General features: G+C 41.5%; 1 protein-coding gene across 12 annotated transcripts in view; it reads left to right on the plus strand.

The window, feature by feature from the left end:
* EML5 (EMAP like 5) overlaps positions 1-14,741 on the plus strand; it is a 266,795-nt gene that overhangs the window by 57,996 nt on the left and 194,058 nt on the right. For 10 of the 12 annotated variants that reach the window (XR_008313699.1, XM_053285479.1, XM_053285478.1 and 7 more), the window contains exons 3-5: positions 657-755; positions 3,033-3,101; positions 12,362-12,547. Coding sequence is in view for 10 of the 12 variants with exons in the window: in XM_053285479.1 (XP_053141454.1) it covers positions 657-755; positions 3,033-3,101; positions 12,362-12,547 (354 nt within the window). In the remaining 2 variants the exon portion in view is untranslated. Of the gene's footprint in view, positions 1-656; positions 756-3,032; positions 3,102-12,361; positions 12,548-14,741 lie in introns of those variants that run through there. The other 2 variants (XM_053285477.1, XM_053285480.1) reach the window with 2 other exon arrangements.

The raw sequence follows: 14,741 nt of genomic DNA on the forward strand, positions 1-14,741 counted from the left end.
TAGCATCCACAGAGAGCCTGAGGCAATCACAAACATTTCCAAGTTCATGACCAACAGAGATGTAAAGTAACACTGGCTCCCTGAACATTGTGGTTTGTACACCAGAAACCAATCTCAAGGACATATAAATTCCACCCCCTCTTCCCTCACCTGATTTAACTATGGTGTAACACCACATCTGCACCTGTGTTCACCATTATTTAATGCTAAGCAGATTCCCTCTTAAGTCGGGTTTACAAACTACTTCAAATCGTTTCAAATGCTGCTTAAGAGGGAATCTGCTTCGTATTAATCATGGCTGGCAATGGTGTGTTACATCTGTACCAGGCCACCTAGTGGAGCTTCTTTTTTTCTCCTCAACCACAGCTCTTCTGCATCAGAAGCCGTTCATGAACCTCTCCACTGAGAAGTATCAAATATGCTTTCAGAAGGGATTGGAAGCTAATTGGCACAAACACCACCCCCATGTGGTCTTTTGAATTCTTGCCTGTGTTTTCTGTTTCTTTCTTTTGGAAATATTTTATTACTGGAGTGAGGTTTTTTTTTTAAAAAAAATGCCTATGTCCTGGAAGTATAGTTTTCTGTTTCAAAAAGTACAAAATATGATATCATTTTGAATGCTAATACCTTTTTAAAAACTTTCTGGAAATTTTCAGCGTTTGCTTTCAGTCGGTTTGGATTCAAAAAATACAATCTGTGTGTGGGACTGGAGAAAAGGAAAAATGTTATCTATGGCTCCTGGTCATACAGACAGGGTAGGTACAATTTAAAATGATAATAGTATTGGTTGAGTTTTGACTTTTAAAAACTTCTGTATGTATTTTTGAAAAGCTTTCTGGATACGTATTTATATGTATCTTGTTTTTACAGTAAAAATATAGTTTCAAACTGTGAAATACTAATTAGAGTTTGCTCTCGAAACACATTGCCCATATGCAGCTGTAATGTTGAATCATTGTTTATCATTGCTTGGATGAGGCGAGCTGAGCCTTGAGTTCTGTAGCTCTCTCTACAAGGGGATGGGATTTGATTTAGAATAAACCAGTTTCACTTGAACTCAGGAAACTATGAGGCTGTTCTCATGCACAGCTAAAACTGGGCTAAGGCAGCCAAGCCTGGACTTGGCTGCACATGAGAAGTAGTGGGAGATGAGTGGCTACTGGTAGCACCGAGGTGGCAAACCTGTCTGCAGAGCTCACCTCTGAAATGGGGTCAGGGGAGTGGGTGCTCCCTTAGCCCCTTTTTTTGCTCATTGATCAGCGTCAGCTGCTTGTAGCTGGCACTGTAGCAGTGATGAGTGCCTGCCCATCCCTGTGGGGACTTGTGTGGTGCATTATGGCATGTCTGAGGGCTGACATGACGCATCCTGGCCCCCAAACCTCCGCGCTGCCAGAGGTAGCTGGTGAGCTATTTGTGCACCCAGCAAGGATTAGGCAATTGCCTGTGGGGAAGGTAAGTTTCTTCAGCCTTCCCTGCTGTCTGCCCGGTAGCCTTTCCACTGTTCGTGAGAAAGGGCTCAATGGTTTATTATAACCACAGTTAGGTCACAAACTAGAATCTGAAGCCACAATTTGATTCTAGTTTACGATTCTAGTTTGTGAACTGACTATAAACCTTTTCAGATTTTTTTTTAAAAAGGGGGGTTGGGGAATCTGATACCTATGTACAGCATCCCAAGAGCACACCCACAAGCCCAGCCCTGGCACTGATGTGCTCAGGAAACTCGGCCCCAAGCTGTTCATACTTACAGCATTTGTCTTTGTGCAGCTCCACAAATTTATTAAGTGTGTACAGTTTATCATGTGCTAGCACAACACTAGTCTGAAGGTCAGCCATGGAAAACATCATTTTGGGAGGCACAGTGGGCTTCAGAGGGAAGGGGCGATTGAAAAAAATCACCCCTCCTCCCTCATATTATGGTGCAACGTTTGGATGTCACCACAATGCTAGTCTGGGTGTCAGCCAACATAGCTTACTTCTGAATAAATAGATATAAGGTTGAGCTGTCACACTGCAGTCTGCAAACCACTTACTGTTGAATCCTTAATCTTTGCCATATACTTCGTTGGAGATACGATTACTTGTGAATTTTAAGCTTCTGTAACTTGTTTTGAGGGTTTTAGCATCTTGTTTTGATTATTTCGCTTTAACTATGTCAGTGCAACTCAGGCATGTGCTGCTATAGTTAAAGTAGGCTTTTATGCCTTGCAATCAGGATAGAGCTATCTAGCTGTGCCCTACATTCCAGCACCACCCTGGCTGCACCATCTAAATGCCAGTACTGTAGAGTAATACTTCTGAGCTTGGATGGGGTTGGGAACAGGCTCCATCTCAGGTGTGAGACTGTGCCATTTATTTCTGTAAGCTGCTGTGCCTTAATCTATGATCTTAAGCATGTCTGTGTAGAAATAACTTTCAACTAAGTCATTAGGATTTATTTTTGTGCAAACGTGCTTAGGGTAAGGGTGCTATGAAGTTAATAAGTCATAACATATCATAGAAGGCAATGAGGTCATGGGGTAATTTAGTAATCACATTTGTATAATTCATATAATATATCATGAACTTAAAAGATTACCAGTCATAATTGAAAACAATGTAAAAGTGACCGCTTTAAAAGTTTACAGGTTTTAGGAAATGTGTATAGCTTACCTGTGATTAAATTAGATACATGTTAAATTAGATACATGTTTAGAATAGTTATGTTCAGTTGAGCGCTTAGAACAAAATCAAATCAAGCTTTTCTGAATTAAAATCTTCAGTGTCAAACATGTCTTCTGTACAAGTGTGAGTAGTCATCATATATGTACTCTGTAATAAATCTACAAATATTCCTGATTAGACTCGAAACTTTTACTAGGCTAAAGTATTTCCAGGAGAGTTTTCTGTTGCCTTTAAGTTTATAGATGTGGTAGTTTACCATCTTCATGGAAAATCAATTGTCTCCGTTTATGGATTTTCTCATTAATTGAAAAGCCATTTTCAAAACAAACTAATTTCTCTCTTCTTATTATTCCCTCCCAAACCTCCAGATATTTGATATTTCTTGGGATTTGTACCAACCAAACAAACTTGTCAGCTGTGGTGTAAAACACATTAAGGTAAGAATGTACATTTGTATACATTTCTATCTGTCTTGTCTTTTTTTCAAATCATGTTGACAACTTCATAAGCTGAATAGCAATTCTATTAGCTCATTAAAGCATTAGCCTATAATTTCCAACTGCCATCATGTACATTGAGCAAGAAGATTGCTTAGCTGCACTAAAAAAATGGGGATTTGTGCTCTTGTGCAAAAGTGCCCTTTAACTCAAATGAGGCATGTATCGAGAGCAAACTATCATTGCTCTCAATTTTATATAGTAATACATTTAGTATGTTATATCAAATCTATTATTTAAAACCATAAAGTGTACTCTATTACTCGCTAAAAACCTGATAAAATTAAAATTCATACAATCCTACCAATTTCCTGTCTCATATAAATACTTGTGCGTTGTATTCAAAATCCAGTCTTGTATCTAAGATTATGTTGAAATTCCAGCGGGAGATAATTCTTCCATTTGAGGAAGATTGGTATTCACAAAATAGTCCAGAAATGTTCATATACTAGTAATACTCCAAAAATCCATGGTTCATCAATTCCAGAAGAGAGCAGCCATGCAGCATCTCATGAATGTCCAAGGAAATAGTAATTTCCTAAAAGGAGTTTCTTCTAAATTCTAAAAACTAGTCAAATGCGTTTCGACCCACAGTGTTCTTCTTCAGTGGCTATATGGGTCTCCTTGCTTTATAACCAATTCCTTTATAACCAATACAGGAAGCTTCCTCCCATGTTGCCTGCAAAAATTAAAGCTGCACACTGCATCTCAGCAGTTGCCTTGGTTCTATATTTGCTGCTGAGATGCAGTGTGCAGCTACAATGGCAAATATTTAAGTTTTACTCTTAGTCTCCCTCTTTTTTCTGATTTTAGAAAGGTTAGTGTGCCATTGGATTTCTTGGCTTTCAAGAAGTTTGTTTTAGTGTTGATTGTGATGGAGACCCCTTTTAGAGTTAGTCATGTATGGTATACTTATTAATGTTTTATAAATAGTCAATAATTTTTAGATAATCAACAGGATTGGTGCTTTGTATGTATGCTTTGTATAAGAACAGCCCTGCTGGATCAGGCACAAGGCCCATCTTGTCCAGCATCCTGTTTCTCACAGTGGCCCACCGGTTGCCACTGGAAGCCACAGGCAAGGCATGCCCTCTCTCCTGCTGTTGCTCTCCTGCAACTGGTACTCAGAGGCATCCTGCCTTTGAGGCTGGAGGTGGCCTACAGCCCTCCAACTAGTAGGCGATGATAGACCTTTCCTCCATGAAGTTATCCAAACCCCTCTTAAAGTCATCCAGGCTGTTGGCTGTCACCACATCTGGTGGCAGAGAATTCCACAAGTTGATTATGCGTTGTGTGAAAAAGTACTTCCGTTTGTTGGTCCTAGATTTCCTGGCAATCAATTTCATGGGATGACCCCTGGTTCTAGTGTTATGGGAGAGGGAGAAGAATTTCTCTCTATACCCTTTCTCCACACCATGCATGATTTTATAGACCACTGTCATGTCTCCCTACAGTCGACTTTTTTCTAAACTAAATAGCCCCAGGTGTTGTAGCCTTGCTTCATAAGAAAGGTGCTCTAGGCCCCTGATCATCTTGGTCTTCTGCACCTTTTCCAGTTCTACAATGTCCTTTTTTAGATGTGGTGACCAGAATTGTACGCAGTTCTCCAGGTGTGGCCACACCATAGTTTTGTATACGGGCATTATAATATTAGCAGTTTTATTTTCAATCCCCTTCCTAATGATGCCTATCATGGAATTGGCTTTTTTCACAGCTGCCACACATTGAGTCGAAACTTTCAACGGAGGGTGTGTGTGTGTGTGGGGTGTGTGTGTGTGTGTGACATAAAGTGTACCTGGTGCTGCTTGGGGTTTTGTGGCTCTACCCACTGTATAGCTGTCTGCCTGTGCAGGGTGGTTGTTGGGGTCTTGAGGTACCCTTATACTACTTGTAGGTTACTATTAAGTCACCTTGCCAAGTTTGGTCCCGATAGCTCAAAGGGTGTGGGAATGTATAGGGAACAAACATTAGAGGGGTGTTTGGTGGGGGGTTCCCAGGTATTGTCAAGGTTCCCGGGTACCCTATGTTGCTTGTTGGGTCATGGGAAGTCGGTTTGCCAAGTTTGGTCTCGATAGCTCAAAGGGTGTGGGAATGTATAGGGAACAGACAAACAGGGAATGTATAGGGAACAGACATTAGAGGGGTGGTTTCAGGGGTTCCCAGGTATTGTCGGGGTTCCCGAGTACCCTATGGTACTCGTAGGGTCACGGGAAGTCACTTTGCCAAGTTTGGTCCTAATAGTTCAAAGAGTGTGGGAATGTATAGGGGGGTGGGGGGGAGATTGAGAGAGAGAGAGAGAGAGAGACTTTTCTAAGTATGTAAAGTTTTAGTCATAATCATTTACCTGTTACACTTTTACAGTTGCCTCTGAAGAAGAGCAACGCGTGAAATGTGTCACGCCTAAAATAAAGACAATATCAGTTTGTTCAGCACCTTTGGGTCCCCACCCCGCCTTACTGTCATGAATAAACCAGCTCATAATAGTTTGAGAGCACAGCTTTGACTAGGTAACTGTAATTGTCCACAGTGACACAGCAATGACATCTTATTCCATGCAATGGGCTGCTTGTTTATATATCTTTAACCAAATGTCAAAACACTGTTTCTTTTCTTAACACACCTATAGGACAATGTGTTATCCTTTTTAACAAATATACCATTGCATAGATGTATTTGAAGCTTTCTTAGTAAATCATCCATGCTTGGGCTATGAGGTTTTTATGGAAATACCGTAGTTATGAGAGTCATTAAAATGTGATGATACCAGGAAACTGAAGTCAAGGGACAGAAGAGTAGAATATTTTATGTATTTGACAGAAAGCTAACATCTAACTAGAAGTGCTGAGATTTATTTATTTATTTATTTAACACATTTCTATACCACCCAAAACTTGCGTCTCTGGGCGGTTTACAATTAAAAGTATTCAAACATTAAAATCAATTAAGCAATTAAAATTATTTAAACATTAAAATGAATAACATTAAAATCAGTTAAAACCAAACATTAAAAGTATTAAGACTATAAATCTAATTAAAAGCCTGGGTGAATAAATATGTCTTCAGTGCCTTTTAAAAAGTTGCCAGAGATGGGGAGGCTCTTATTTCAAAAGGAAGCGTGTTCTAAAGCCCAGGGGCAGCAACAAAGAAGGCCTGTCCCTGAGTTGTAGATGAGCTGGTGGCAAACGCAGACAAACCTCTCCAGATGATCTTAACAGGTGATGGGGCTCATGTTGAAGAAGATGTTCTCTTAAATACCCAGGGCCTAAGCTGTTTAGGGCTTTATAGATAATAACCAGCACCTTGTATTGTGCACGGAAACTTATTGGCAGCCCCACATGGAGCGTACTTCAGCCTGGAGGTTACCAGCATATGTACCACTGTTCTGAGATTGGATTCGAGTCAAGAAACGGACGCAGCTGGCGTATCAGCCAAAGCTGATAGAAAGTCCCTCTGGCCACTGCCTGAACCTGGGGCACCAGGGAGAGGTTCAGATCCAGAAACACCCCCAGACTGCATACCTGTTCCTTCTGGGGAAGCGTGACTCCATCCGGAACCGGCAGATCAAACTCATTTCCCGAGTTTCGACCCCGCACAATAAGTACCTTCACTGATAACACCCTGCACCAAATCTCTTGATGATCTCTCCCAGCGATTTCATGTAGATGTTAAACAACATCGGAGACAATATGGAGTTCTGAGGGACATCATAGGAAAGTTCAGATTTTGAAGATCAACAGTCTCCAAGAGGCGCCATCTGGAATCTACCCATGAGGTAGGAGCGGAACTACCACAAAGCAGTGCCTCCCACCCACAATCCCCTCAGACGTTCCAGAAGGATATTATGGTCAATAGTACCGAAAGCTGCTGAGAGATCCAAAAGGACCAACAGAGTCACACTTCGTCTGTCAATTCCCAATTGGAGATCATCCATCAGGCCAACCAAGGCAGTCTCCACCCCATAGGCCACCCAAAAGCCAGTTTGAAATGGGTCTAGACAATCAGTTTCCTCCAAGACTGTCTGGAGCTGGGAGGCCACCACCTTCTCAATCATGTTGCCCAGCCATGGAAGGTTGAAGACAGGCCTGTAGCTGCTTAACTCTGAGGGATCCAAGGTAAATTTCTTCAGAACCAGTGTAATGATTGCCTCCTTAAGACAAGGAGGCATCCTTCCCTCCCTCAGAAAAGCATTTATAAACTCTACCAGGCCCTCTACAACAGCCTCCCTACCAGAGAGTATAAGCCATGTCGAGCAAGGATCAAGAGGGCAGGTGGTAGGCCGCTCCATTCAAAGCAACTTGTCCACATCCTCAGGAGTCACGAACTGAAACTGATCTAGGTTCATCAGCTACTGGACACCTTGGCATCAGACTCCGTAACAATTGTGGAGTTTGAATCTAAGTTGGCCCGAATACGAGAGATTTCATCCACCAAAAGTTCATTAAAAACATCACAGCGAGTATTTGTTGGTTCCAAATACTAATTCAAGGAGGAAGGGGCACACATTAGCCCCTTCACAACCTTGGACAACTCTGCCAGGCATGAACATATGGATGCGATATGGGCGGAAAAGAATCTCTTCTTTGCCTTACGTATTGCCTGATCATAGATCTTCAACTGCACTCTTTGTAATAATCTGTTGGGTTCGAGTCAAGTCTTTCCCCACTTGCGCTTTAGTAATCTACCTTGCTGCTTCAGCCCCCATAGTTCTTCTGTATGCCAAGGGACCAGTTTCGAAGCGGGTCAGAGAGGATGCTTAGGAGCGATCGTGTCCACGTGTCCTCTGGTGAGTTGATTGTTCCAATTCTCCACCAGAGTGTTTGTTTGCTTATTTATTTATTCATTCATTCATTTAATACATTTCTATACCGCCCAAAACGCAAGTTCTCTGGGCGGTTTACAAAACAATAAAAACAGCCAATAAAAGATTAAAACATTTCAACAAATAAAATTAAAAAGTTAAAACTATCAAAACCCAATTAAAACAATTAATTGTGTTGACAGGGTCACCAGCAGAACCAACACTAAATCCCTCCAAGGCTTCTTGGAATCCTATTGGAGCCAATAACCTTCTCTGGTGGACCATTCTAATTGGCCCCTTGCCGCTTCAGATGTGAGACATGGTTATGAGTCCTACCTTAACCAGATGTGCTCCATCCATGACAATGGGGAAATCACAGGAGTCCCCACCCACGGAACACCAACCTGTTCAGAGTGAAAGACCAGATCAAATGTGTGACCAGCAATATGCATTAGTCCTGAGACCTCTTGGGATAGAGCCATAGTTATCGTGGCCTCTATGAAGTTTCTGTAATACATACTAGATCAGCCCCTTCATCCAGAATCAGCTCATGAATGATTTCAGGTTTATTCTGGACCGACCTGGCATTACAAAGGAGCAAGGTGAGACTCTGTGGGTGGCTAGCATTGCTTTCCAAGGTCAAAGAGCTGGCAGGAGACCCAGAAGGGGAAACAGCAAATATGTTTCTGATTTCCCTTTCTCTCCAATGGCCTGCTGACCTGTCAACATTACTTCTTTTATTCTCCACCACCACTGGAATAGCTGCCCCATAATCAGTGGATATACTTTCTGTCTCTCCATCTCCAGACAGACTTAGGTACATTAAAACTAAACTCAACCAGGATTTCAAACAGAAGCTGAATTACAATACCCACCCACCTTTACACATTGGCACAGGCAGTGTTCCTATAAAAGGCCCAGAGCTGGGCAGATGGTACCAGGAACTGCTTGCTGAGTCACTCACCCCTAGCCCCAGTCCTGCACACACTCCCCACAGATATTGCACAAAGGCAGCAGGCTGCAGTCCAACAAGGGAAGCAAGGAACAGGCAGGTATTAACCTGGTAGCCCCTGCAAGGTCAAGCAAGCAAACAAAACCAAGATTGTGGGTGGGGGAGAATGGAATTTCCAATGAACACATACTTTTTCTGTGTCTTCATAGTACTCTCATTTTTTTCAAAATATAGTATGTTAGTTAAGGAAGATACCAAAAAGCTGGAAGCATATGTTTAGTTAGAAACAACAATTAGATAACATATCTCTTGTCTGGAGATAACATTCCTGAAAACTGAGCACTAAAGACTGTAATTGAGGTCAGGAAGGATCACTGACCAGCTCTGGACTGTAGTCAGCAACAAATGCATCTCCACTTAGCCTAGTTACATCTGATCATTAACTGGCTATTCCTAATGGTGGCAGTCAAGATACTAAATGGTAATGAATGGTTAATGCTGAAGACTTAAAGTTAATAAGGATGCATTCTTGCTAAACTCTTTTGCAGTGTAAGCTGACTTGCCTTATAGTAAAGAAAGTCATGGTCACAATGAATAGGGATCTGCCATGCAAGTGTTTCCTCTTTCCTTCACACACTGAAGTAGTCTTGCTGTGACCCTGTCACCTATCTACCTCCTGCTAGTTGATGAGAGAAGTCATTCCACTGTCCAGGACAGTGATACAGCAAGGGATCTCACCCCTCAACTCAAGGAGTGTGGAGGAAAGAAAGTGATGGACCTCACACGCTTCCTGCTTTTGGTTGGTGTGGTCACCTAGTCACATCCCATGTGGATTGTCAGAAAAAGGCTAGGTAGCAAGGGAACTATAGTACAGATACTCTTGTGCTGTTCTTGGTATCCAACTTGTCTCCTTCTGGCAGCCCAAAGAGACAGTGGCTGTACATCGACAGCAGGAGAGGGCTGCAATGGCCACAGATTTCCTGCAGCCACTGCTGACTTTCCAAAAAGAGTTTAATATGGGAATTTACTGTGGGGGCTCTGCTTTATCAACCCCCTTTATAATAAAATCTAATAAAAATAAGACTTTATTGGAATTTCCTTTCAACTGCATGTACTCTTAAAGGACAGGTTAACAGGTTTTTATTGAGAGGCACCTGTAATTTAATCTTCTGGCATGCTCTTTTTGTTAATAGGATTTTAGAGAGAACTTTGTCTATACTAGATTTTATTGTATCTTTGTATGATTTTCAAATTAGTTTTTTAAATTTGTTAACTGCTTTGAATCTCCTGCTGTGGAAAGAAAAGAAAGATGGACAATCTTGTAAAATACAGCTCAGTTCTTTCTGGCTTTGTTCCAGTTTTTTCTGTCTGGCTTTAGTATTTACATTTGTGTGAGAGAGGATGGATGCCCTAAATTTGTAGAAATCGGGTTAAGTGTTTTGTATCTATGCATTTAACTTGTGGATAAAATATACTGAATATCAGATTATTGACAAGAGCATAGGTTGAATATAATCCATTAGCTTCATTGCTACTTGCCATCTCATCCATATTAAAATACAGAAAGGCGCTCTAGTCAGTATTTCAGTATCTACCACCAAAAATAATTATATACATCGGCCGACATCCTGACTAAAGTTGAGTGTGTGCAGCAAGGGAAGCATGCATGCCACTGCTGCATTCCTAAGAGAAGCAGCACTGGTTCTTGCAGGGGAGGAAGATAATTGCTGATCTCTCCTTCCCTCTGAAGCGTTCTGTGCCACCTAGAACTTTGTCCCTGAGGGTTGTGTGTCCCTCAGCATTGCAATTGTGCATGCCATAGAGTGCTTTAGAGGGAAGGGATGATTAGTGAAAATGTACCCCCTCATGCATAAATGCCTGTGCTGCTTTACTTCGGAATGCAGCTGCACATTTGCTTCTTTTGCTGTATGTGTGCAGTGTTATGATATCAGCCATTAAAACTAACTGGAAAATTTTTCATTAAAACAATTATTCAAACTGCTTATTAAAAAGTACAAGTTTTAGCATAACTCTAAAACCATTTAAATTAATATCATGAAATAGTGCTATATATACTAAAAATTATATAAACTTGAAGATATTGTACCCTGCCTGATAACTGACTAACCGTATTGGTTAGCCAGAAGCACTTTTAAAAAGTCTAATCCTTTATTCCTTTGCAACACAATGTTATTTTAATTGTAGGGCTAGCAGATATTCTCTCAATAAGGCCTCATGTGTAAAATATTTTTAGTTAAAAGAAGCATCTAATATTTTATATTGCGTATACCAGATGACAACTGTGAGTGTTGTATGGTTGGTCCTTGATAGTGATATAAGTGGGCTCCATGAGGTCTAAGGGAACTGAATGTTAAGAATGTTGAATTCCTGCTTTGGTAGCTAGTGGCATGATTTCTCCCTCAAACTTCAATGTGACAATCGCTTGGATCCAAAGATCTGCTTTTGCATGTCTTCCTTTCCTCACTGATTATCTGAAAGTATTGCTTTACTTGTTTTAGAAGCCTCAGTAGTTCAGACTTTGCCTTTCAAGAGGAAGTGTCCACTGTTGTGGCAGCATTTTGTATTATTCCACATGCATGATTTACTATATGATCTTTGCTATAGTTTTATCAAGAAGGATCTATTGATTTTAAAGGAACTTAATTTCAGATACATAGGTTTAGGACTGCAGTTTCTCAGCCTGTTCCAAAACATACTTATTTAGATCTAAGGCCCACGTAGTACAATGGGACTCATTTTCTGGTAAAAATGTGGTTAGTTAGGCATGAAAGCTTAAGGTTGGAGTCCTATGGTTGGTTATCTGAGAGTAAATCACATTGATTTGAGTAGGATTTCTCCTCTGACACAAAGGAAATGTGTATACGTTGAAACTTCTGTTCTTTGTTGCAATTCCCTCCTCCTATGTTTTAGTTTACGCAATAAAATAAGGTCTAGAGAGATGTATTTGCGTATTGTGTCGCCATTATATCAACTAATTAAGAATATTAAAACTGTTAAAAACTGTAGATCTAATTAAAAGCCTGGGTGGAGGCTCTTTTTTCAGCAGGGAGCGCATTCTAAAGTCTCAGGGCAGCAGCAGAGAAGGCCTGTCCCTGTGTAGCCACCAGACGAGCCAATGACAACTGCAGAAAAACCTCTTCAGATGATCTCAGTAGGTGATGGGGCTCATGGTGAAGAAGATGTTCTCTTAAATACCTGGTGCCTAAGCTGTTTAGGGTTTTCCCATTCCCTCCCTCAACAAGCAGCTGGCAATAAAATTGAGTGAAGGCAGGGAAACTTGAGGCACATCACATGTTTTAACTTATGTGACATTATGGGAAATAGTGCCAGGCTGCTATTTTCAGAGGCAGCCAAGAATCGCTCCACCTAGTCCTGGCTGTTTCATATGTTTTGCATAAACTACCTAAATAAACCAACTTTATCTTGCAGTTCTGGAGTTTATGTGGCAATTCACTGACACCAAAGCGTGGTGTTTTTGGTAAGACTGGTGATCTGCAAACTATATTGTGCCTCGCCTGTGCAAGAGATGAAGTCACATATTCTGGTGCACTTAATGGAGATATATATGTATGGAAAGGAATCAACCTTATACGAACCATACAGGGAGCGCATGCTGTAAGTATCCTTTTGATATGATGATTTATTGAAACTTTAAAATTTTGTGAGATGTGGACAGATTTCTATGTGGATTGCATTGCAGTTTTTATTTACAGGAAATAAGCAGATGTTTGCAGTTTCATTTCTGGCAGACTATTTCACAAGTTTAGACTAATAGAAGCATATGAAAAGTTTTCAGTTTGTTGTCCAGATTAATGCTTGGGAACTGTTTATCCAAGGTGGCAGCAGGCTGAATTCACTGGTGGTCAGGGACGCATCTTCTGCTGTGTCAATATAGCTTGTGTGCTGCTCCAGCGTGTACTCTGCTTCACTGTGGATAGAGGAAAGGCAGGATGGATAATTTGTGCATAGAAGAAATTGCACCCTGGTCATATGGGTATCAGCTCATTTTTTTGTTTCCTCAGCCTTCGGGGAAAGCACATATTTTTCCTGATATTCATCACAAATACAATGTAATATCGATCAGAATACTTGTGCATAATTTATGGCATAGGTAGTGTGATATTTATTTATTATATGTTTATCCTGCTCTTCTTTTCAGTACTTCAGAGTATCTTACCACATGGCTTCCACATGGCTTCCATACAGACACTGCTCAGGACCAGATTCCCTTCAGCAGTTGAACTTTATCATATATCTTCAGAATATTATTTGGGCCTGACTACAGTATGGGAAGTGGAAGTTGTTTCCACTTCTCTTTCCATCATTCTCAGTCCCCTGCTAACTGATCAAAGAGGCACCTTTTTAAAAGCAGTAATTCTGTTTATTTAGCAGTGGGAGAGAAACTGGCCCTATCCATCCCCAGCACAGCATCCCTCCAGTGGCTGTTGTTGGTGTCTAAATGTGATCTGGAAAGTGGTTCCAAACATTCATAACTAGTGGGTTCTGCGCCTGCACAGATCAGCTTTGGGCAGAATTCATTAGTTCCTTGCGACGCCTGCAACCGCCAATTGCACATGACTGCAGGACCCTCTAGTGGCGGTTTGGCATCCCTTTATTCAGTTTCTTTCTGACCGCCATAACAATCAGTCCTTGGAAACAGTTGGCTCCTCAGAGAAAGTTTATTACTCTTATTTACAACCCCTTTGACTACTTGAGAACCGACCTTGATGATTCTTTTGGATACCCCTTTGGATTTGGTACTATTTCTGTCTCTCCCCTTGATCGACTATTGGAAAAGGACTTTGACGACTCTTTCTCTACTACTTTGGTTTTGGCACAATCTCTGTCTCTCCCTAAGACCTCGGAATGGACAACTAATTTACTTTCCTTTTGTTTCGGCAGTCAAATGACTGGAAAAGGAAAATCTGGTAAGGAGAAAACTACTTTCAAAAGGTGCAGCAAATGCCGTGGTAAAATTCCCTCAACAGACGGCCATGTCATTTGCTTATTCTGTTTGGGAGAGGCGCATGATGCAAAACATCGTTCCGTCTGCATTACTTTTAACAAACAAACGTTGAAAAACTACAAGGCACACCTGAAAGTTTACTTGTTGGAGGAGGCTCTTCTGCCCAAGGAAGCTTCTGCGGCGTCATTGACGCCAAGACTGGCACCTAAATTACAATCTAAGGTGCCAGCGGTAAAGGAAAAATCTTTGACTTTGAGAGCCTCGGCATCAACCACCTTGGCATCGACTGCCTCGGCGTTGGGCAGCTTGGCTCTGTTTAAGAGGCCAGAAGGCCCGTGATCCAGCCCAAAGAGAAAGGGCAAGGCTTTGGCGCAGGAGGCTTTGGCGCAGGCTTTGGCGCAGGAGGTCTGTGGTCTCCAAAGGAAAAACTGCTACACATCAACTTCCTCGAATTCTTGGTGGCATTCAAGGCCTTGGTCGCTTTTCAGGAACAGATTGCCGTCCAGACCGTCCAGTTGCAGATGGACAATACGATGGCCATCACTTATGTAGACAAACAGGGCGGAACAGTGTCCAGATCTTTGTGCAGTCTCAGTCTTCAGTTATGGAATTGGTGCATCCAATTCCAGGATATGACCCCAGGGAAGCTAGCCTGAAGGCACTTCTTCTCTATCTGACAACTCTGAAGCAGAGTGGCTTGGCGAATGTCTTCATAAAGGTGCATATGGCTGCTATATCAGCACACATGACGGATAGGATGGGAGAACAGTCTTCACCCACCCAAGATGTAAAGACTTTTTAAGAGGGATGAATAACTTATATCCACTGGTTAGACTACCAGCA

The sequence above is a fragment of the Hemicordylus capensis genome, chromosome 1 (assembly GCF_027244095.1).
Source record: "Hemicordylus capensis ecotype Gifberg chromosome 1, rHemCap1.1.pri, whole genome shotgun sequence".
NCBI lineage: Eukaryota > Metazoa > Chordata > Lepidosauria > Squamata > Cordylidae > Hemicordylus > Hemicordylus capensis.